Here is a 22,778-nt window from a genome sequence, read left to right on the forward strand (position 1 = left end):
AGTATCGAGTAAAATACTTTGACAGCGGTCTGGCAACACCAAAATTGTGTCAGTCCCAAGCGCACCGCCAACAAATAACAAACAAAGCGAGTTTGTATTAGGTGCTGCGCAGTTGATACCGAGAAAAATACACATACAACAACCGAAAATGGATAATGAAGCAACAGGCGCAGCTATAGCGACCGGTGGTGCGCACATCCATAACCAGGACACAGATGAACTGCTCGATCCGGTATTGTTCTCGGACGACAATGGTTCATTTAAGCTGAAAACTGTGCCCGCATTCAGGTATGTATGTATGCAGGCTGCCGGTGATGCTATGAATCATACTGTGAAAGGGGTGATGCATTTGCTGATATCAGCTGCGCAACTCAATTAACATATACCAATGAAATTTAATACATTCCGTATGTATTTGTGTTCCCTAGCATACACTTGGTTATCTCCACGGTCATTTCATGTGTGGGCATTGGCCTGGGCGCGCTCTGGTCCGAGGATCGCCGCTGCGAGGCCTACTTTATAATGCTCTACCTTCGCGCCACATTCTGGTTGATCACCTTCGTGAGTAGCAGGTGTATAAATACGTATTTGCTCTAACGACCTATATACATGATTATTGCAGATTTTCGATCACTTTGTGAAAAAGCAACATGACAATTTACGCCTGAATGGCTACCACGATTTCCATCGCGATACGAACATGCAGAAAGGAATCCCACTGCAAATTGTTTCACTGTGGAACTCTATGCTGCTGGCCGTACAAGCGATGATCCATCACTATTATGGCGATCAGTTTTGGACGCACTGCGCCGCCGGCTGGCTGTCGCCTATAAGCTATGTCACCGCTTTTAATGTGGCCGAGAATTTGGTGCTCGCTGCCACCCATGGCTGCTATATAGGTAGTTATGACCGTAAGCTAGATTTGAAAAGAAAACTTATGCGTTTCCTGTAATGTCCTGCAGATAAGGTTCGCAAATTCAACAAGGCTAAGCTGTCGCCGGATGTTTTGCGTGGTGCCGATCGTGCCGGTGGCTCGTTGGGCCTTATGCAGCCTGGCGGTGATACAACCGAGCTGCTTGAGAAGCAAGCGGACCTCATTGCCTACTTGAGGGATCATACCCACAAACTTAACCAGAAGCTGCATCAAATGCAAACGAATGTGCGTCCAGTGCGTGTGCCGCAAATCCCTTAAAAATCATATAAAACCTGACAAGCAATACGTATTCCTTAGCATCCTACATAAAATATAAATATACATTTTATACATTAAATTTTGATTTCTATTTAGTTATTTAATGCGGTAAAGAAATATTCTTCAATCATATTAACCGCTAACACAATAATACAGAGCTTTAACTTAAACATTTTTAATTGTAAATACAAAAGAAAAGCTCCTAACTTAAATTAGTGAAAGGACTATTTTAAAATCTATAACTTAGTCGAACATTTCAGAAAATAGAATTTGTATTAAAATTAAAGATCACTCAGTTTTAAGTCGACTGATCCAGATTGAACAATTCTGACGGTATTTCCAATATTTCCAAGGAGTTGTCCTTTGACGAAGTGACGACCTGCGAGCACACCAAAAGTTTATTTAATCTACAGCCCGTTTTTAGATATATCGAATGGCTACCTTATCGCCGGCGATGGCCAGAGCAAGAACCAAACGTCCTGGTCCTTTGAAACGACCCAATTGACGGCCAGTTTCTTTGTTCAGTACATAGATGAAGCCATCGTAGCAGCCTATGAGCAAGTATCTTTCTCCATATGGGGCCATGGCGACGGCTCCATTACCGCAGCTCAGCGTGTTGGTCATCGAACCGCTCTGCATATAAGTTGAGAGTAGCAAATTAGCCTTCAAATATATGCTTGTCTTTCAGATATTACTCACGGCAAAGTCGAATTTGAACACCTCATTCTTTTGTGTGCCACAAAAGACGTGACCATCAATCAGCAGTAAGCTGTACACATTGAGACCATCGGGTATGCTAAGACGACGCAACAGCAAGCCGGTGGCCGCATCGTGCATGAATACAAAGTTTCCCTTGCAGCCTAGCAGAATTATTTTGCGCACGCCCTCCTTGGTGGCCTTGACAGCGATAATCGACTGCCCAGTGGACAGCAGAGGCATGTCCATCACTTTGTTGGCCTGCAAATGCAAAGAGTAAATCCTTTTTACTTTTGAAATTTCGTTAATTAAAAAAAAAAACTAAAAAATTAGATCTTTTACTCCTGGAGATGCGGGGCATCGATCCCCGTACCTCTCACATGCTAAGCGAGCGCTCTACCATCTGAGCTACATCCCCGTTGTACATGCCCTGCTTTTATTGGCCCATACAAGCTTTGTCAACTGCTTTAAAATGCCTAATACCACGAAATTCGATTTACTGACTGAATGTGCTTGGCATTGTAATTTGTATTTATTGTTGATTCAAATGTGCAACGTCATGAGAGAAACAAATTGATATCATTTCTCTTTCCATATGTTGTACGCTCGCCAAGTCTATAAGTAGTCCACATTGGCAGAGAGCTTTTAAGATGTTTATTAATAGATTTGTGGCTGAAAACTATTTATAATATATTTGACTATCTTCAATATACTTTGGAGCCTGTTTCCAATTTAACAAATCAAAGATAAGATAGCCCTTTTATTCGCCTGCGCTACAGCTACATTCGATTTTTAAAAGTTATTATTTATTGTCAATGTAATATTTACTTAGATATTGTTTTAGGAATTTTAGGAATTAAATTGAAGCCTTTTATAGATTCTTTGCAAAGCAATTATACCATTTGGGTTTTCACAAATTATGGCATTCATTTTGCATAGGGAAGATATTTTTCAAACAAACTTTTTTGGTTGTTTGTTTGGTTCGAAACGAAAAACTTCTGAAGGCGACTTAGTTTTACTTAAATAACTTGGGGACCAAAGATTGACGCAACTATATTTGGTAGATGTTAAATATTAGTGGCCATTTTGAATATATATAACAAATCAATTATTGAAAAATAAACCTGCCTTTAAGCATGTAGAAAACAAAGTTCCACCTGTAAGCTGAACGATCGTCAATTTTTTGCATTGAGTTGTATGAAATCACGGTTGTGTTGCATGTTCGTACTTATGATATATATTCATGTCTGCACATAAAGGTGACATAATTATTTTACAAACTGCTTTGATTTGTTAATAATATATGTATATGTTATTGGGCAAAACTTGCAGACACTTCTCTGTTTAAGCTTGCTGGGCAGGCCAATAAAAGATTTGTTAGCATTGCTTGAATAAGTTTCCATTCTTATTTTTCACTCAAATTTCTAGGTATATAATGCTATATATATGAAAGTTTCTATTTCTATACTTTACTCAAGCCATTCGTTCAATTCTTTATAAACTGCTTCACATTATTTCTGTATTTTATTTATTTTACTTTATTTTATTATAACGAATGCTTTTATTTATCACCAATACCTTTCTCTTTTTCTATAGATAACTACCTTTTGTTCCTTCAAGCAGAAAATAATTTGATTACAATTAATTGATAACAGAATAAATATTGAATGTGATTCACGACGATTAAAAACCTGATACGAACAATAAAAACAGCTACCTTTGGGCTTTTAAATATATAATGCTCTCAAATGATATTGAAATCTAATCTTTACGAAATTCTGGTTAAAGATTTACAATGTTATTAAATTGGGGATAGTTTAACCCTTCTGAGAAAGATTGTGTCTTAAGAACAGATCCGAAAGAAAAGTATATAAATATTGTCGATAATAAAAGAAACATTGTATACAACCGACAACCTTTTAGACAGGTACCTGTCCGATGTCCTGGTGGCGAACTTGCTGAAAACGAAAGGGAACAGGCTAATGCTTTCGGATATCATCTTGAGGATCTTATGAATTTGCTACGATAGAGCAGACCAGGGAGACCTATCAGACTCTGCAGACCCCCCTGCAGATGTCCCTGCCTATTGAGCCTATAAGGATTGAAGAAATAACTGACACGATCCAGCGATTGCCGAAAAATAAAGCTCCGGGTATCGATAGAATCTGTAATGCTACGCTGAAAGCCCTGCGTACAAGCGCGCTTCTGTATATAGTGCTAATTTTTATTGCTATTATCCGGCTCCAAGTGTTCCCAAAGCAATGGAAACTAGCAGCGATTATGATGATTCACAAGCCAGGAAAACCAGAAGCTGATCCTGCGTCGTATCGGCCAATAAGTCTCTTACCCTCCCTGTCTAAACTATGGGAGAGACAATATCTTGCCGGATCACCAATTCGGATTTCGAGAGGGACACGGCACTGTGGAACAGGTCCACAGATTGGTGAAGCACATCATGCAGGCTTTTGACGACCTAGAGTTCTCAAACGCTGTCTTCATCGACATGCAGCAAGCGCTCGATAAGGTGTGGCACGATGGATTAATGTGCAAAATAAAAAACGTTTTACCTGCACCGTACTATGGCCTTCTAGGGTCATATCTGGAAGCACGAGAGTTCAAGGTCAAGGTAAGGGACACATACTCGTCCACCTATACTATGAGAGCAGGAATGCCACAGGGCAGTGTTCTTGGTCCGCTGCTCTACTCGTTGTATACCTCAGATATACCCAGCCCTACCTCTCAACATATGGAAGATCCCTCTAAGGCTATTATTGCGACATCGCAGTCATTTATAATTCCAAAAGTTGCGTAGAAGCTAGCAATGGACTTCAGGGGTATCTGGATACTCTCGCAGCTTGGTGCAAACGGTGGAATTTTAAGGTTAACCCGTTAAAAACTATTAACCTATGCTTCACCCTCAAAAGCCGCCACAAGCTAAGTAGCTCGGCATCACGTTAGACAAGCGCCTTACCTTTGGGCCACACCTCAAAGCTACGAAAAAAAAATGTCGCCACAGACTGCAACAACTGCGGTGGCTCAACAATAAAAGGAGCACCCTGCCGCTGAGATGCAAAAGAGCTGTATACATGCACTGTATCTTGCCGATATGGCTCTATGGAGTGCAGATTTGGGGGATTGCAGCCAAATCAAATTATAAACGAATACAGGTACTGCAGAATCGGGTACTACGACAGCTAACCAACTGTCCCTGGTACGTACGCGGTTCTACAATCCATAAAGACCTCAAAGTGCATACAGTCGAAGAACAGATTGGAAGGCACACAAGCAGATACAGCGACAGATTGCTGAGACACCGCAGCTTGCTCGCCAGAGGACTACTCCCTGCCCAACCTCTAAGGCGACTCATACGGCAAGGTTTTGCCAAGACGATTGGGCGCCAGTAAGACCACCCGCATTAAAATCCTCATACTACGTTATGGGGTTCGGCTCTAAATAACATTTCTATCCATGTGTTGTTAAGGTACTAAATTATGATTGTACAGGTTCTACACTTAATAAAAAAAAAAAAAAAAAAAAATTGTATACAACAGTTCCCTTTAGGAGAAAACACTCTCTATATAATGGAAATGTTAATTTTGATGCTCCGTATAAGATCACATACAAAATTATAAAAACCGAATCTCAAGTGAAATCAAGTAATCATCAGCAATTTGATGTTGTAGTTCATAAATACAACCAACCTTTGCTTTAAGTCTATAGAATTGGAAATACGCCAAAGTGTTGAACTACATTTTGGATGATATTTTTTTTTTAAACTCATTAGATAGTCTAATATTGATGATATCTCAGATATTATTAAACAACTCTTTTAATTAACATTCTCGATTGTTAGAGAACTTTCCAGAAGCCATTAGGCTAAATAAAGTTGAGTTAGCCACATCTAGAAAATTCTGTGGTCAAAGCGGGCAGAAACTAAAACTGAAAACAAACAACGGGAGGTGCCAGGAGTTCATCCTATGATTAATGCGTACACCCTCTGACTCCTACACCTTATTCGTATCAAATTCTGATCAAACATATAGAACATGGAAGGCACTATAATTGCAACAACATTAAAATAGAGCGAGATGGAGAAGGAGGCACTGCAGTTCACATAGATACATAGATACGTATGTGTGTGTATATATGTACAGTTATGGATGGGGCTTTTGCAAGATGGCGTCGTCTGTTCGCCTGCAACTGCAGAGTGCAAGAAAAGGAGAAAAAAAACACAACCAAATACAGAAATGTAGTTAAAATTGCTGGAGGCGCACCTAAAATCCTCAATTTCGTTGCCGTTGCGTTGCTTTGTTTATTTAGTGGTTGCAAGTACGCCTGCCACACCCACAAAGACCGAAGGCCGTATGCAATTTGCTGCTGCGTCGGATGCCGTTGCTACAAAACAACAAAAATAACAATATAAACGAGCAACACTTACATACATCGGGACCTGGGCTGATAACCAACCCGATTCGCCAGACCCAGCCAATGAGAAAACGGCGCTGCCACACTCACATTCACATGCACACATAGACATACAGACAGGCGGCGTCATTTTCCAGAGACACAACACAACAAAACAGGAGCCAACCAGCAAGAAAGGCCACCCACAACAACAATAAAGGGAATAACAACAACACACACACAACGACAGGCCCGAAGACATTCCAATTGCAGTGCCTTGGAAGGCCTTGTCTGCAATAAGCGAACGACAGAGAGAGAGCGAGAGCCGACAAAATGAGAGTGAGAGAGAGAAAGAGGATAAGAGAGCGCGGACAAGCGTGAGTGAGAGCTAGTTGTGAGTACATAGTTTGTATTTTATTTAAAATTGTTTTGAGTAAATAGCATATAAACATTTTATTTGCTACTGCCAAATTGCTGATGCTGGCGTCGTCGTCGCGACGTCGAATCTAACGAATGAGTGCAAGAAACACACAGATAACCAGCTAACGGTTTGTGCAGCAACAAGAAACTGCAGCAGAAAGAGACATGCGCATTACAGTGTGCTAGAAGAGCGACGAACGCTTAACAGCCTCGTGCCGTCTGTTGACACCGAACCAGAGCTGAGAGTGTGAGAGAGCGCACGAGCGGGCAATAAACGTTGCAGTGCGCGAGCAAGTGTGAGTCAGCAAAATATACAGTAAACTAAACATGAACACATAAAAACTTAAATAAACAACAATAGGGAACGAGTGTGCGTGTGAGCGAGAAAACGAAAACGAAAACGAACGCTATTGAGAGGGGGATAATTTGCAATGCTGCCACCGTTCGCGCTGCAAGCAGCCTGCGCTGCAGCTTGCTGTTGTTTGTTGCAACTAACCCCCAGCCTTGCCTATATACAACTATGTATTAGGTTTTTGGCCAAGCAACGTGCAGCAAAGCCAAACGCACACAAAATAAAAACACACAACACGGCGACAGCAAAATATCAAGCAATAGCAGCAAAGCAATAGTGCAAGAAGCAACGCCTTCTTGCATGCATATATGCAGCGGGTTGGGTCTATAGCAGCGGGGCGTGGCTGATGTTTAGGTGAAGCTTAATATTTAGTAAATAACTAAAGGCATGCACACACGTACAGCTCTATGGCCAAAAGTACAGTCGCCATAGTAGCAGTTGGTGCATGCTGCGCGAAAATTTCTGAAGCACACTTTTAGGCAACGGCCGTGAATTATCCGCACGTCGCAGCCATAAATCGAACGCTGCCAAAAAATTAAGACTTATCGCCTTCGCCCTCAGCGTAAAATTGTAATGAAGTGCCAGCTTTGCACCATCATCCGCACCACCGCACCATCGCACCACCGCACCACATCCAATTTGCGTATATCGCTAGCGAAATGCGAAAGAAAAAATAAATTCGATTTGATTTTCATTGTCTAGACATTGGGTTCGTTCGATGGCTGCTTAATGCCAATTCCTTGTTTTTCTTGCTACACTTGGCTCCCGCCGATGGGCAAGGTGTGGACACGACCACGTGGAGGAGTGTGTGCCGTAGTCGCCGTAGTCAGAGCTATTCACTTTTTAATTGAATATTTTCAAGTGTTTATTTGACAGCTAAATATTTAATGAGCCGCACATTAATTAAATGCGCGTCCAGGTAGGTATAGCGTAAGTAGAAAATGGCGCCTTGAAGTATGCAACACATTTGTTGGCGAAATACGAAATAATTGTTTAAAAGAATTGGAAGCGTGCATCGCGAACATTAACATCAATTAATTCATATTAACATCAATTAATTCATATATACTTTTCTTTACTCATGGATGGATGATTCATGCACAGCTCAGTTGATTTTCAATTAATTCATATTTCTATATTTACGGAATGCCTATTCTAATCAATAGAATTTCATTTTCGGACAGGTGAAAACTGTAGATAAATTGATACATTTTTGACAAGTTTTACAATTTTCAAACATTCTGGCAGCCGATCCGATCATAAGCAAAAAAGTGGCAAAATTTCCCCCAAATTTTCACTATTGCGGGTGTAATACAGATTTCCAATCGGATCGAAAATATTATTTAAAAAGAAGAAACCGATATTGGCAAGATTTTTAAATCGGCAAAATGTTGATCATTTTAGGGATTTTTTTTAGAAATTCTTTAAATATTACTCTACTTCATAAAATACTCAATTTCTAATTATATTTTGTGGCTGTTATATTTGAAAATATTAAAAGACTTACCGCAATATTGTATGTAAAAATATTGCCCCAACGGCTGCCAATAAACGCAACGCCCCACTCGATGTCAATAGATTGTAGGGGTTCCTTTAGGTAGACTGTCTGCATGACACGCTCCAGATTCTGCTGGGGATTAGAAGGGTATAGAAATCGATAGATATTTAAAGGTCTTACAGGTACGCACCTCGAGGGAGGATTTCTTGAGGAACCCGTCCAGGGATGTGGTGTATAAAAAGGATTCCTTCTCGCACAGAAACATATTCGTAATGGCCTCGCTGTGCTTGGTGATCTGGCGCTCCAGCTTGTGACTGGCGATGTTGAACATGAAGACATCGCCGTTCTCCGATGCCGCTATGATGTGCACCTTGTAAATGCGTATCTGGGTGATGGGACTGCTGATGTTATGCAATCGTCCGATTGGTATAAACCCATAGTTATAGCTCTCCACATTCGCAGTCGTACGGGTGTCGGCGGGTATCGGAGGCAGCGGCGGGATGGGCTTCAGCAGGCTGCGCGGCAGCTCATACGACATGTTGGCAAACGGCTCCGGCGGCGGCGGCGGTGGTTGCAGCGGTGGTATAATGGCCAGCGGTTGCTGTGCAATGCTGGCCGCAACGGATCTGGTCAGGCGCTGGCGCTTGGGGGAATCCCTAGTAGACGTTGGGTTTGGAGGCCGCTTGCTCGCGACGTCATTCGCCTTGATGGGCTCGTTTGGCTCTTCCTTGATGTGCATCTGCGTTGTCATAGGCCGGGGCAGAGGCGCTGTAATCTCTTCGGGCTGATCGATTTTTGGTGCGCCTTCTTCTTCGGACCTGCCAGCCTCATCGTTCGATCGGGCCGGCTCATTGAAGCGCTTGGCTGGACGTTTGCGTCTGGGCAGGTAGCGTACACGTTTGAGAACACAGCGACGCTTGCGCTGCTTGGGTTTGCTGGTTTCGGGATCAGCAGAGGTTGCTGGGCCACCGTTTTCGTGCGTTGCCGATTGCATCACTGGCGGCGGCGAGTTCGTGGGCGTAACTGTTGATGGGGGCGTGACGGTTGTCGCTTGATTCCTAGCAATTACCGTGTTGAGCAGCAGAAACTTGCGACTCTGCAGCTCGAGGCTGAGCATCTCCAAATCAGATTTCTCTCGCTGGAACTTCATGATCATCTCCTCGAGGAAACCGCGTCGATTTTGATTCTCGAGCAGGCGTCGATCGATCTCGAGCAGACTGTGCGTAACCGAATCACCCATCACCAGGATGGGCTCGCTGGGCGAGAAGCAGCCGGGCGACAAGCGCGGCACATTCGAATCTAGACCCACATACGGCAATCCCAAAGGCAGCCCGTGCAGCGGCCGACTTGCCGGCGTCGGCGTTCCATTCCGTGGCGGCGTGGGCGGCATCAAAGCCTGTGCCACATTCGCGCCATTGCATTCCCTTTGATGTGGCCCAGACGCGAGCTCAGCGCTTTTGGATCCGTTTAGCTCCAACGCGGGTGGGCTGATGGTAAGCTCGTTAGGCGCGCGCTGCTCCTTCTCCAGGTGTTGTTTGCGACGCGCTGCCGCCGTTTGCTTCTGCAGATTCACCACATTGACGACTTCGCGCAGAAGGAAGTCGATGCCCAGCCGATTGTCATTGGCCTTGAGATTCTGTTGCATCTTGGCCACCTCGATTTTGCTGAATGTCTGCGAGTTGTGCTCACTGCTGGTCACCACGCAGGAGATGAAGTGAAGGCGACTCTGCAAGCTGGCGCAGTGGCTGCTGCGATAGCGTTGCGCCAGCGAATCCTTCAGCCGGGGCAATATCAGCTTCTCAAAGCTGTCCACAATGTTGTTGGCATCGCTCTCCAGCTTTTGCTGGTAGCGACGCTTGGTGGACTCGGTGCTGCAGCTGGACGAGGTCGAGTGATCGCTGACGGCGCCACTTGTCTCAGCATTGGGCGCTTTATTCACTGGCGTCGCCCCATCCTCATGCTCATCCTCATCCTCCGAAGAGCTGACCACAATAACGTTGTAGCTTTCTTCGGAATCACTTGAATCCACCGCAATTTCCTTTTTAATATGCGAATCCTTCAGTTCATCCCCAGCCTCTGTTGCGGGTAACTCTTTTTCCGGAGTGTGTAGCTCTTTTTCGGAAGTGGGTAATTTGTTTTCTGGCGTGGGCAATTCTTTTCCTGTTTGTTTCTGGGCGCCTGCTTTATCTTTGCCAGTTGATGGACACCCGCTCTCAGTCCTTTTTCTTTGCGGCTTAGGATTGAGCCTGCTCTCGGAGCTTTGGCTCGTGTCCTTTTCGTTTAGCTGTCCACTGGCAAGTCTCTTGCCCGACATGGCCTTAAATTGCTCGGCCACCTTTAGGCGTTGCATCAAGTCCGTCGAGTTCTCCTTGGCCATGTGATCTGTTGCACTGGTCTCTTGAGCTTCAGCTGTTTCCTTATTGGAGGCTTTGCTCTCCTTGGTCTCCTGATCGTCCTCCGTTGACCTGGCGGCGGCGCTGTTGTCCTCAGCCTCAGGTGCTGATATGTGTATGCCGAAGCACTTTTCAATCTCTTGCAACAACAGCTGTGGCAACTTGATGGCGTCGACGATTTCGTCCTCGACCAGATCCTTGGCTGGCTTATCCTTTGGCTGCTCTAATTCAATGGCCTTCAGCTGGCGTCGTATCTCCTCGCGCAAACGTCGTCGTGCCTGCAGCTTCAGATGTTCGTTGTATATCGTATCGCTATTGTTGATTATGTTCTTCAGACTCTCCTTGTCCATGTTGGCCAGGCGGTCATTGATGCTATATTCGCTGTGGCCGCTGCCATTATTATGGCTGACGGAGCTGCTGACAGTACGCCGACGTGTTTGGATCGCTGTCCTTTGCGTAGTTTTGGCTCTGCTGCCTGCAGGCGGGCCTGTGCTGGCCAGGAGCTGCTCCTGGGTGACGGCAAGTATTTCCTGCTTGAGCAGTTCGGCCAGCGGTCGCACCTGTATCTTGGGATATGTTTTATTGGCTATTGTATTTGCTTCGCTCTGCGCTGGCTGCTTTGTCCCCCTGGACTCTGATAGATTCTGCTGACACTTATGCCTAATATTGCGTTGTAGAGCACTCGAAATACTATTTCGAAGTAATCTTAATTCGGAGTAGTTTTTGGTTGTGATACCAACAACTTTTCTAGGACTTCCAGCTGCTTTGTTGCTCTGCCTTTTATCTTTCACTATTTCTTTAACTTGCTCTGACTTGCCCTTAAATCCGTCTATGTTGAGTTCTAAAGGACTTGCTGTAGAACTGTTTGCTTCAGGTTGTTCTTTTGGTTCTTGTTTTTCTTCAGATGATTCTCTTGATTTGGGTTTGTGTTCTTTAATGGTATCCGAATCTTTAGAGTTGTTCTCAGATTCATCTATTTTGCTATCCGGCGCAGAATAAATTTCTTCGTTTTCTTCCCGATTTGAAATCGTAATATTGCTGCTATTTTGATCTTCCTTAGTTGGGCTCTGTAAGCTCTTTTGATTCAATTGGCTTTCTTGACTTTTTGTACAATGTTCATTTGTTTCGCTGCTTTTGTTCTGTGTTTCGCATCGTTTACTCTTGAGATCTTCACTTATCCACGTCCTGCTGGAACTGGAGCTGCGAAATGAATTGTTTATGTGTTCTCTTTTCGTATTTGCGCTTTCCCCCAGAAGAGAATCTGTTCTATTTGCCTTTGAATTTCTATAAAAATCAGTTCTTTCGCGGAACTTTGAGTCCCGTCGAAATTCTTGTCTCTCACTGCGATCGTAGGAGCTCAACGAATTTGAATTCGAAGATTGGTTCCAATTGCTGTTATCCTTTCTATAGTTTGACGATTGGTTCCAATTTGTGTTGTCTTGTGTATATTTACGATATGAATCGCGTGGATTATTTTGCGGGTAGTACTGATTCGAACAGTAGTTATTCCACTGCACAAAGAGAAAGATCCATACAAATACAAATGCTTTAAGGAATCGCTGCTCACGTATGCTGTGTACTTACATTATTATTATTGCTATTACTATTATTTTTACAATTGCTTTTATTGTTATATATCCTGCAAGTAGAATACAAATTGGGATGCATTAGTATGAAAGAAAGAGCTTTGCTATCAGATTCAATTCTAATTAGGCAAAACTCGCGCTCATTACAAAAACATAAACTACAGAAAACATGTTACAATAAAAAAAAAAACGTCAAGTTCTACAAACAATAAAGGAATAATTAATGTAATCAGGCAACGTGCTCGCTTTCTGCCAAGTTTTAGTCAACTTTGAGGCACGTAAGAATGCAAGAACTCTGAGCCATTAATTTAACAGATTTAAAATTTATAACCACAAGCCCCTCCGCATTCCGTTGCGCCCCTCCCCCTATTTGAGTATGCAAAGGTGCGAATTCCTTTTGGCCTTGAGCATTTTTTCCACCTGCCTCTCGGCATGTCCTGCTTTTGTTTTGGGTTCGCTCGAAAATCTCGTTAAGAAATGCTAAAATATACGACCACAAATCTTGTGTAGCTGTTGGCTTTTCCTTAATGTAATTTGTAACTTAAACTAATTAAAAATTTAAAAATGTCGCCAAAAGGAATTCTTTGCAAAAGGAAAACAGCTTTGCATAATTTTTCGAGTTCCTATATTTGTAGATTGACTGCAGCTGGCATTGGCAAGGTTAAATATGATGAAGGGCTGTATTGAGAACTGCTTAAAATATATACCATGTTTTGAAATATATAAGATAATCTATCCTCGAATTCTTATTCCAAATCCATTTTACGGAATTCAAAATAGTTAGTTTCCTTTCTAAAGAAGAAAGTAAACGTTATTTCGCTTCGGCTTCTGTTTTCTTTTTCTTTTTATATCCTTGCAGAGGGCTTATAATTTTGTCTCAAAATGTGTAACGCACAGATGGAGACATCTGGCCCAAGAAGTATAATATTCTCTTCTCAGTCTCTCAGATTTAAAGCTTTCCTTTGAAAGAAGTCCCTCTATATGCTGCACGCAGTACAAATGTCGGAACCAGCCGGATTGGGCTACTATATTATAAAGCTGCCATAGGAACGATCGGTTCATGTATGGAAAACTTCTTTGTTAATCACGATATCTTGACTAAACTCAACATTTATTAGTTTCATTATGCCTATCATATGTATGTAAAATCTTATCAACAGCGGAGCACTATATCATATAGCTCGATCGAAAGTTCTTGTACGGCAAAATATTCTGTTTTCCAAAAGATTTCCATCAAATCCTGCATTTTCGAGCTTCCCTCTTCTCACATATCTGCAAAAGGGAAATGTCTGCAAGGGTATTAAATCTTCGGTGTGCCGAATTCATTATGACTGATTTAAACTGATTTATAACTCGTCATATGTATATATATCTGTATGTTGAGGATTGGTATGCATCAAAAGTGAAAAAAGAATGCGGTTGCCCTTATTTGAATAAGGGAATAACACAGCATTTTTCAGGTTCATTTCGAACCACAGGAAAAACAAACTAAATTCGATTTTTAAGCCCATTCGTCACGAACCAGAGCAAAAACACGCTGTGAGCTACCTTCGGTAAAAAAAAAAACATAAATTCAAAACCTAGTGCAAGAATTTTGGTCCCAAATAAAAATTAATATGCATAACGCATAGCGGAAAGAAAAGACTTAAGAAAATTTATGCAGTGATGAGTGAAAAAGGATGCCACTCTCGGCCCGAGAGTTCGAAAGGAAAAAAAGTCACAACACGCTTGCCGGAAACTGGGATCGGGCGGCAAAGTCAAATGTCATGAGGCGTATGTGACAAGTGCCCTAATGAGCAGAAGGAGAAATTCTGGAGGGCACCTACATAAGTATTTGTCAAATCAAGCCAAAGCCCCATCCTAACTAATGAACCTTGAGCTGAGCGTGTCGGGCGAAGGCAAGTCAATTAAAAAAAAAAGAACAGCAAAAAGTACGTGACACTAGAGCTAGGCGAACAGAGGGAGAGGATGGGCTGCGGAGTGGAGCTATGAGCAAATATTTTCGAGACAGCAACTAAAACTTGCAGACTGTCTTGAAATTAAAATTACAAGACGCTTCGCTGACTCGCAGGTGGGGGCACGCCGGGGTAAATGCTGACAAAAGTTTTTGGAGGTAACATTTCTTTTACGATTCGCATGGGTGCCAGAAAGTAAGCAAAAGTAAGTCGGAAAAGTGCCACTCGCGGCGCCTCAGTCATTAATTTTGTATATCATTGAGTTTTACGATGCTCATAAATATGAAAACGTTTAACTCTTGCCAAGCGACCGGGGCTGGGCTACCCATCCGCGGCTACCTTGTTGTATATGAGACAAACTAATTGTTGCTGCTTACGCGATGTGCTCGTAATGTCTTTTTAAGCGGGAACACGCTTCCCACATGTTTTCACAATGTTTCACTGATAAAACAACAACATCAACAACAACAACAACAACAACAACAACAACAACAACAATAGTAGACAGAAGCAATTAGTGGATGGGTTCTGGGGTACATTGTGCTGAATTTCCGCCTTCGTTCTTGATGTGCAACAGCTTGAGGTAATTTTCAACTTTTCTCGTCGGCTTCAACGGGTGACTCGTTGACAGGCGTGCTCCTGTTTTGTTTGGTTTTAATTAAAGCCCAAAACACAAATTGTGCACAAGATGCTCGTATAGGCACTTTATTGGTTGGGGCGGGCTCTCATAATAAACAAGCTTTGCGTAAAATCGACATTTAATTGTGGTTTTTGTTCAAGTCAAAACTCGTTGAGTTGCAAATTGAAAGCAAAGAAAACTCTGTTTTTTTATATACATACATAATTATGGAAAGTCAAAGTGCCTGACAGTCGGACAGACAAGAACTTAAACAATAATCAAGAATATTTATTTTGACCGATTTAATAGGTAACTACAGCTTATTACAGAGTATTGAGCAGTCTGTTGCACTCCACTGCAACGTTCTAACTTGTTTATTTTTATCAAAACATTTTACTTTCCATCTTTTGTTATATGTAGTTAAATACACAGAATGCAACGTGAATGTTTCCATGGTTTCAATTGCTTTAGATGTCTACGAATTGGGGCATTGATATAATAAGCTCATAAGCCCATAAAGTGTATCGATATATTCTCGGGTCGATCTAGCTATTTCCGACTGTGTGAACTGCAAAAGCCAGAGAATTTTTAAGTATATATTTTCCTATACCATACGCAGAATGAATATATATATACTTCTTTATCGTTATCTACTTCTATTACAAAATCTCGATGAATAAAGATATTAGCAGATGATTTCTTTTAGATAATTTGTATTTACCAAAAAATCTCTTATGTAATGCTTTGTGACTAAAACTATTGTCTTTGAACGTTGAGTCTTGATATCTCAGGTTGACCACCGCAAACCAGTTTGGGCCATGCTAAAAAGCCAATCTGGGCCACATGCCGTCGTAGCTGGAATTTCAATTGAATCTACAGTAATTGTAATTGGATTTCGGTTAGCGACAAATTGGTGGAGTGGGTATAAAAACTGCGATAGTTATTGAGCCTTTTTATGAGTCAGCACAACAAGGGGATGTAGCTCAGATGGTAGAGCGCTCGCTTAGCATGTGAGAGGTACGGGGATCGATGCCCCGCATCTCCAAGGACAAAGTTTTGCTTTTTATTTTTATTTTTTCTCCTTTCTGTCAGTATTGAAAAATAATAATAAAAAGGAGAAATCCACAACATAACAAAACACTTAAAACAATTAAAAAATAGCAAAACACATAAATTTTGAGAAGAGGACAGCAACAGCTTAACTAGCTTAGCTTAGCAGTCGTCAGGGAAGAAAAGTTTGTCCTGTGTGCGGTGCAAAAATTAAAACAAAGGCTTCTCATAAATAGCACATCATGTATCATTTACAATACCCAAACCTTTCATTTCCGTGGACCCCTGAGTTTACTCTGCTTCCTGTGTGTCGCCTGCGGCTGCCTGTGGCAGCCAACCGCCCCCTCCCCACCCCATACTCCTGTTCGTCCTGGGACTATGTTTCTGGCTTTGGCTTTGGCTGCTTGTTTAATTGCTGGCAAAGTTCTGCGAATGCAGGCGAGTAAACAAACATTGGCATATTGTGCCTGATTTATGTGCGACAATGTGTTCGCTCTGTTCTCCGTGTGTTGCCCGCCCCGCCCCGCCCCTTTTGGAGTGGGCACCAAATCAAATTACGCGACCTGATTGTCGACATGAGGGCGCCGCACGGGGCGTGCAGTCTGGGAGGCAGCAAGCAGCAGCAGCAGCATCTAATGCCAAAGTCGTTTGGCAGTTACAAAGCGGCCTTTGAATATTCATTAATGCGCCTGCTTCTTGCCCATCAAAAATGCAGACGTCTGCGTATTTGTTTCGTCTATCGGCGGTAGCAAAAAATTCCATTTTCCTGGATATTGTACAAGTTGGAGATGCGGGGCATCGATCCCCGTACCTCTCACATGCTAAGCGAGCGCTCTACCATCTGAGCTACATCCCCATGTGTTGCTGGCCAAACAATTCTCATGCTCAAGTGGCCAGTCAAGTGTTGACAAAGTGCAATGCCAGCGAAAAGCAAAAGTAAAGGGAAAGCTTTTGGCCCGGCCAATACTTGGCTACTTGAGTTTCGATTCGAATCAAAAAGCGTGCCCAAATTACTCGCACTTGACGAATTGAAATCAAGTTAACTGTTTCGCATGTGTCTTAGTCGTAGAAGACGCAGAAGTCCAATTTTGATAAATTGTCACTATCTTTAACACTTAATATGTGTGAGTTCTTGAAAACAACAAAATGACTAGAATTTCGAGGCTAAACAGACTTGTTTATACATGGAGAAGTAAATAAATATATTGATACTCTCAATTAGTGCATTTGACCACGATATTTGTGTTATGTTGCTTCGTGCAAATAAATAGTTGCCTTCTGTTTCTATAGAATGTTATCATCGAGGTGCCAAGGGAGGTGCCCATTGAAAATGGGTCAACAGGGGTTAAATGGTATTGTGTAGATGTAGCTAACAGGCAGAAAAAGGCATATCCGATCTTTTATAGTATAAAGACAGATAGCATCAAAGCCGAATGAGTCAACCCATATCCAATTGTTTGGCTTATGCACGATATCTAGAGCACACTTATTTGTTTATTATGGAAGATTATCGAGATAAGCCATAAAAATACGAGTTAGTCTTTAAATTTCAAACGAAAAAGTTAACAAACAGCGTTTAATCGTTTACAGTTAACAATATTTACCTATACATAGGAAACAATTCAGAGCAGCTTTTGCAATAATGAATTGCATGACTAAAGTTGTGGTGCCATTTTATTCTTTATACTCTATCAAAGGGCATTATCATTGTGTCATGAACTTTGATATGGTCATGTACGTGTATTTGTTCTAATGAAACTTGGCATTGATTCACATTTTAGCTAGTTTTTATACCCTGAACCCATTAAAAATGGGTATGAGGGTATATTGTATTTGTGCATAAGCCAAATGTATGTAACAGGCAGAAGGAAGCATCTCCGACCCCATAAAGTATATATATTCTTGATCAGCATCAATAGCCGAGTCGATCTAGCCATGTTCGTCTGTCTGTCCGTCCGTCTGTCCGTCCGTCCGTATGTATGAACGCAAGGATCTCAGAACCTATAAGAGCTAGAGACTTGAAATTTTACATGTAGGTGCTCCTAGCTCCCGCGCAGATCGACATTCCGATAATCGATAACTTACTCCGTTGCCAAGCAATCGATAAGAATCGATATCGATATCCTGTTTTTTGGGCAATTTTAGTAAATAATAAGAGCTAGAGTCACCAAACTTGACATATAGCTTCTAAAATAGAATATATATATATGCATTTGATGTTGGAAGAAGAGGGTTCAGGGTATCCCCTAGTCGGGAGCTCCCGACTAGAACCTCTGACTTGTTTGTAATGGGCTAACAATAAATTCGTACTCTTCATATATAAAATGCGTAAGGGTACTTAACCTGTAGCAGCATGAAAAAACACAATCTATCTGCTCCTTTTTTATTTGGTTCTAAAAAGACCATTGAAAAATCGAAACTTTGATAGAATTGTAAGTAACCCGCATAATCAAGTGGCTGGATTTTGGTTCTCGTTTGTTTCGTAGCCAAATTTGCTGCGCTCTTTGTCGTTTTGTTGCGGGGCCTGCAAAGTCTATGAAACAACAAACAAACAAACAATAAAATATTGAGCACATTAATGTTTAGTCAGACGTAAAATTACTTTTAAGTCTACTCTTTGCGGGCGAGGAGCACCCAACGATGGGCATAGACTCTATCCCCACGAGCCATAAAGACGTTAGATAAACGTTAGATGCATATTTATGATTTAGCACTCGAAACTGAGCGCAGGAGAGGAATGGGATACGTGGCAGTCCTTGGCTGACACTTGGCTGACTGTCATTTTTCGGTGCGCAAAGCTTTCATAATGCTCGATAATGAAAAATGAAAATTTTTCACTTTTGCTACATTGACAAATGCGCACGGCCAGGGGCATGGGGCATGGGGCATGAAGGCGGATTGTTGGGCTTACGACGGTCCCGTCTTGGCCATAATAAAAGTTTATGCAAGTGTTTTGGATTTAATTAAGAATAAGAAAAATGAAAATGCCAAACTTTTCGATTGCCAGATGCGCGCGTCTCGCATAAGCGGATTTCCAAGAGACATTTATTGTTATTTCTGCTCCAAATTTGTTTACGTTAATTAGAAGGAAGCTCTGCCGAGATGCCAGAGGAGCATGCCTACACAATTTGATCATTTCAATGGACTTAATTGACTACTGCAAAAATCATTTTGGAAATAAATATAATTTCGCAAAATTATTAATTTGCATTTCTTTGAACCCAAATGAGAAATCAATTGTTGGCAAAAACCTTACATCTTTAGAGTTGCTTTACTTTTTAGCGTCATTCACAGACTGGTTTATCTTTTAGCTAAGAGCTATAAATAGATTATCCTAGATCTGGAATATTTAAAAATATTTATATGTATATAGCTGGTATACTTAATATTGCAAAAGTTCTCATAACGTTTCCAGGTGTGAACATCTGATTTACGTCTTTAAAATTTTCTTTATAAATATCAAAGTTTTGATATAAAGAAGTTTTGATATCGTGAAAGAAATTAAATTTTGAAATTAAGAGCATAAATATGGAAGAGTTTTTCTTTTCACAACTTTAGTCAATTAATATTTCGATTTTACTTATCTTTGTGATTTAAAAAAAGGGCCAAGCTTTATAAAATCTGAGAAAACATGAACTTTTAAGTATGAATTAATAAACTTTTAGCCTGAAAAAGTTTTATAGCACTATGCAAAAGTAAGAAGGCTGCAAACCTAGAATTTTAGTTCATTGGCTGCCCAAATATCGAAAATAGTTTTTGTTTTATGGTAGGTTTTTTTTTTTTTTTTTAATTTTTAATATATAGCTTTTTTATTTGTCTTATACTAATTTATTCTTAAATGGATACATATCCTAAACTATCTCTTGCACATAAAGTATAAAGAATAAATAAATGAATGTGTCTGCAGGTATATGGAGTTTTTTTGGATGCCAGAATGAATCGTTTTTGAAACATTTTTACATTATTTTATATGGTCGGTTTAATTTTAAATAGACTATTTTGAAAGAGGAGCAGTTATCGATATTGTTGGCATAATGTCTGGCGGACGCAACCAGACTTGGCAAAACCTTACCTCAGCTAATTTAGTTATCATCATAATTAATTTTGTATTTTTGATCCAAAACAAAAAAAAAAAAAAAATAGATAAGATCGGGTAAAAATAATATTAATTTTCCTAGAGATGTTAAAACCATAACGAGAAACTGTTGATATTATCCTGTCGCACTTTTAAACTGGTTTTTGGCATGTTTACAGGTATAAATAGCGTATTTACATAACACACATTGTTAATTGTTAAATTCATATACAATTAAATAGATTAAAAACCAAATTTTAAATTTCCAGCTCACCTTTGTGCTTTGATGCAAATGATAATATTCTTGGTTCGCCTTAGGACATAGGCATTAAAAATCGAATTCAATAAACGAATCACAGCTAATCGAGCTTAACTGGCAACTTTGTTACCGAAGCACTAACTAAATACTAAACGCGCCTAAATTACCGCAACTAAATCAGTATGTCTGTCGATTGCCAAAGTCGACCACTCTCAAGTCCAATAAGTTAACTCAATCACAATAATTCAGGAGCACATCCCAAATACACCTCACGTTCCGCCACTTGAAGCGACACTTAATTGTTTATGAATTGGCCGACAGGGTGTGCGTGTGTTTGTGTGTGAAATATGAAGCACCCTGCGTGTTAGGCTATGATATTTACTGTTTATTTTTTTTTTCCAGCACGTCGCGTTTGACAGTTATGCGGTTGATAAAGCGGAAACGGAAGCTTGTGTGTGGATTTGACGATTCAATTCCTTATAGAAATGAGTCCTTCAATTTTATAATTGATTTATGTTTGTATTATTATTGTTATTAAAACTGTTTAAAGTACTATGTATTATATGTTTTAGGAGTTAGTTGATAAACTGTTTTGGATTAGTATTGGATATATTCAGTTAATTTTTATTTCGATTTTTTGGTACCTAATCAGAAAAGTTTTGGTTTAAAAAAAATTTAGAATGTTTCAATATTATTTAGTTTGTTGTAAAGTTTTTTAGTCTAACTGTGCCTAATGCTTATTTATTTAACAAACATTTGCAAATCGTATACTATTGAACCTATTTGAATAATTTCTAAATTTTGCCTAGAAGCGGTTCAAGCGCCGTTTATGACCGGGACAACAACACGCAATGCAATACACAACACAATACTACACAAGAGGCTGGGCACGAGAACTTTCTGCGTGGCTGTCGTGTCGCCAAATGCCGTTAACCGACGGATGCGCTCTGCAGTTGGAGTAGTTTAGAGAGCAAAACAGCAATAGCAATAGCAATAGCAACAGCGGCCCCACAACAACAACAGCAGCAGCCGTGCTATATGGGCATGCGAAGGCAACAGCAGCAAGTGCAAAAAAACACACAACACAATACCGACAATAACAACAACAACAACAACAACAGCAACAACAATACTGTACACACACAACCAACGCATATACAACGAACGAGCGACGAGCCGAGGATCATAACGACTTGTACATAACACGAAGTCACGGGCCGAGAGGCGGCCGCTGCACGGCAAGCAGCAAAACAAAACACAGCACAAAACAATGCAAAATACAACAACAGCAGCAGCAGCACCAAAGTGTAACTAAATAAGATGCAACGACTGGGTGCAGTGGTAGCGGGTGGCAGGGGGGGCGGGGGGCTGCAGCAGCCACCATCCGCCCACGCTGCCCGCTTCTAGCAGCGCACGACGAACGAGCGAGCTGAAAAGACCGAGCGAGACTGACGGGACAGCCAAGGAGTAGCGCAGTCAGCGAGCTTATCGCTTGCCCACGAAGCACTTGGCACGACTGCAGCCGACAAAGATAGAGAGAGTGCGCTGCGGCAAAGAGAGTACAGGATGGTGCGAGCGAGTGCGCATGAAAAACTAAGCAAAAAGAAAAACGCATTGGGAAATAAAATAAAATACAAGCAAAACAACATAAACAACTACAACAATGGCAGTTGCAATGTGCAATTAATGCTTTCAAAAAATAAGAGAGAGAGAGCGAGAGAGAGCAAGCGAGAGAGTGAGAGAGGTAGGAGGCAACTGCAAGCGCTGCCTGGTTGGCTGTTGCATGCTTCGATACTGGCCTGGTGTGAGTGTTGGCATTATTGTTTGTAAACTACATACAACAATACAATAAGCAAGACATGATGGTGGGGGCAACGGTAAACTGGAACTGGAGCATCGCATCTCCCGTTTACTTGCCAGCAGTACATATGTATGGACGAATTTCGGCGCATGCCATTTGCTTGTCCTGCCTATAAAAGTCAGTTAGGCTATATGCTTGAGCTCAGTTGAATTTCAACTACCAACCTTTGGACTTCGCTAGCTTACAAACAGAGAAAAACGTCACCTGTTCTATTTATTGTGGTCGTTATCAGAACCGTGAAGGAAGTTTTTTGAGTTCTTTGCCAACAAACGGCAAAACTCTTGGATCCCTGCGAGAGCCTGTGGCTTATCAAGGTGCGTATTAAGCGTGTGCGTGCGTGTGTGTGTGTGTGTGTGTGTGTGTGTGTGTGGTTGTGTGATAACGTGCAGTTATTACATATTTATACATATCAATAACT

General features: G+C 41.3%; 2 protein-coding genes and 3 non-coding genes across 5 annotated transcripts in view; 2 read left to right on the forward strand and 3 right to left on the reverse strand.

Annotated features, from left to right (window-relative positions):
* Positions 1-32: 32 nt before the first annotated feature.
* On the forward strand, positions 33-1,283 carry LOC115759525 (transmembrane protein 192). The gene is made up of 4 exons (XM_030700474.1): positions 33-288; positions 429-561; positions 623-899; positions 963-1,283. Exons 1-4 carry the CDS (start codon positions 149-151, stop codon positions 1,190-1,192), a joined length of 780 nt encoding a protein of 259 aa, XP_030556334.1. The 5' UTR covers positions 33-148; the 3' UTR covers positions 1,193-1,283.
* Positions 1,284-1,402: 119 nt separating this feature from the next.
* LOC115759650 overlaps positions 1,403-22,778 on the reverse strand; it is a 28,386-nt gene continuing 7,010 nt past the window's right edge. Inside the window, exons 3-8 of the mRNA XM_030700638.1 lie at positions 12,540-12,558; positions 8,753-12,466; positions 8,572-8,691; positions 1,892-2,149; positions 1,634-1,825; positions 1,403-1,571 (exon numbers count right to left, since the gene is read on the reverse strand). Coding sequence (XP_030556498.1) covers positions 1,491-1,571; positions 1,634-1,825; positions 1,892-2,149; positions 8,572-8,691; positions 8,753-12,466; positions 12,540-12,558 — 4,384 coding nt within the window. The 3' untranslated portion in view covers positions 1,403-1,490. The remainder of the gene's footprint in view (positions 1,572-1,633; positions 1,826-1,891; positions 2,150-8,571; positions 8,692-8,752; positions 12,467-12,539; positions 12,559-22,778) is intronic.
* Positions 2,234-2,306, reverse strand: Trnaa-agc. The gene has a single exon. It is a non-coding gene; the product is annotated as a tRNA-Ala (tRNA).
* Positions 16,088-16,160, forward strand: Trnaa-agc. Its single transcript has one exon. It is a non-coding gene; the product is annotated as a tRNA-Ala (tRNA).
* Positions 16,949-17,021, reverse strand: Trnaa-agc. The gene has a single exon. It is a non-coding gene; the product is annotated as a tRNA-Ala (tRNA).

This window comes from Drosophila novamexicana, unplaced genomic scaffold (assembly GCF_003285875.2).
Source record: "Drosophila novamexicana strain 15010-1031.04,08,12 unplaced genomic scaffold, DnovRS2.1 tig00000308-arrow-arrow-pilon, whole genome shotgun sequence".
Lineage (NCBI taxonomy): Eukaryota > Metazoa > Arthropoda > Insecta > Diptera > Drosophilidae > Drosophila > Drosophila novamexicana.

What these genes read in the sequence shown, in the direction of transcription:
- LOC115759525 (XM_030700474.1), top strand. Translation starts at nt 149, where the DNA reads ATGGATAATGAAGCAACAGGCGCAGCTATAGCGACCGGTGGTGCGCAC. An exon ending in AAAACTGTGCCCGCATTCAG is followed by an intron (nt 289 to 428) that starts GTATGTATGTAT and finishes TGTGTTCCCTAG; the next exon opens with CATACACTTGGTTATCTCCA. An exon ending in CATTCTGGTTGATCACCTTC is followed by an intron (nt 562 to 622) that starts GTGAGTAGCAGG and finishes TGATTATTGCAG; the next exon opens with ATTTTCGATCACTTTGTGAA.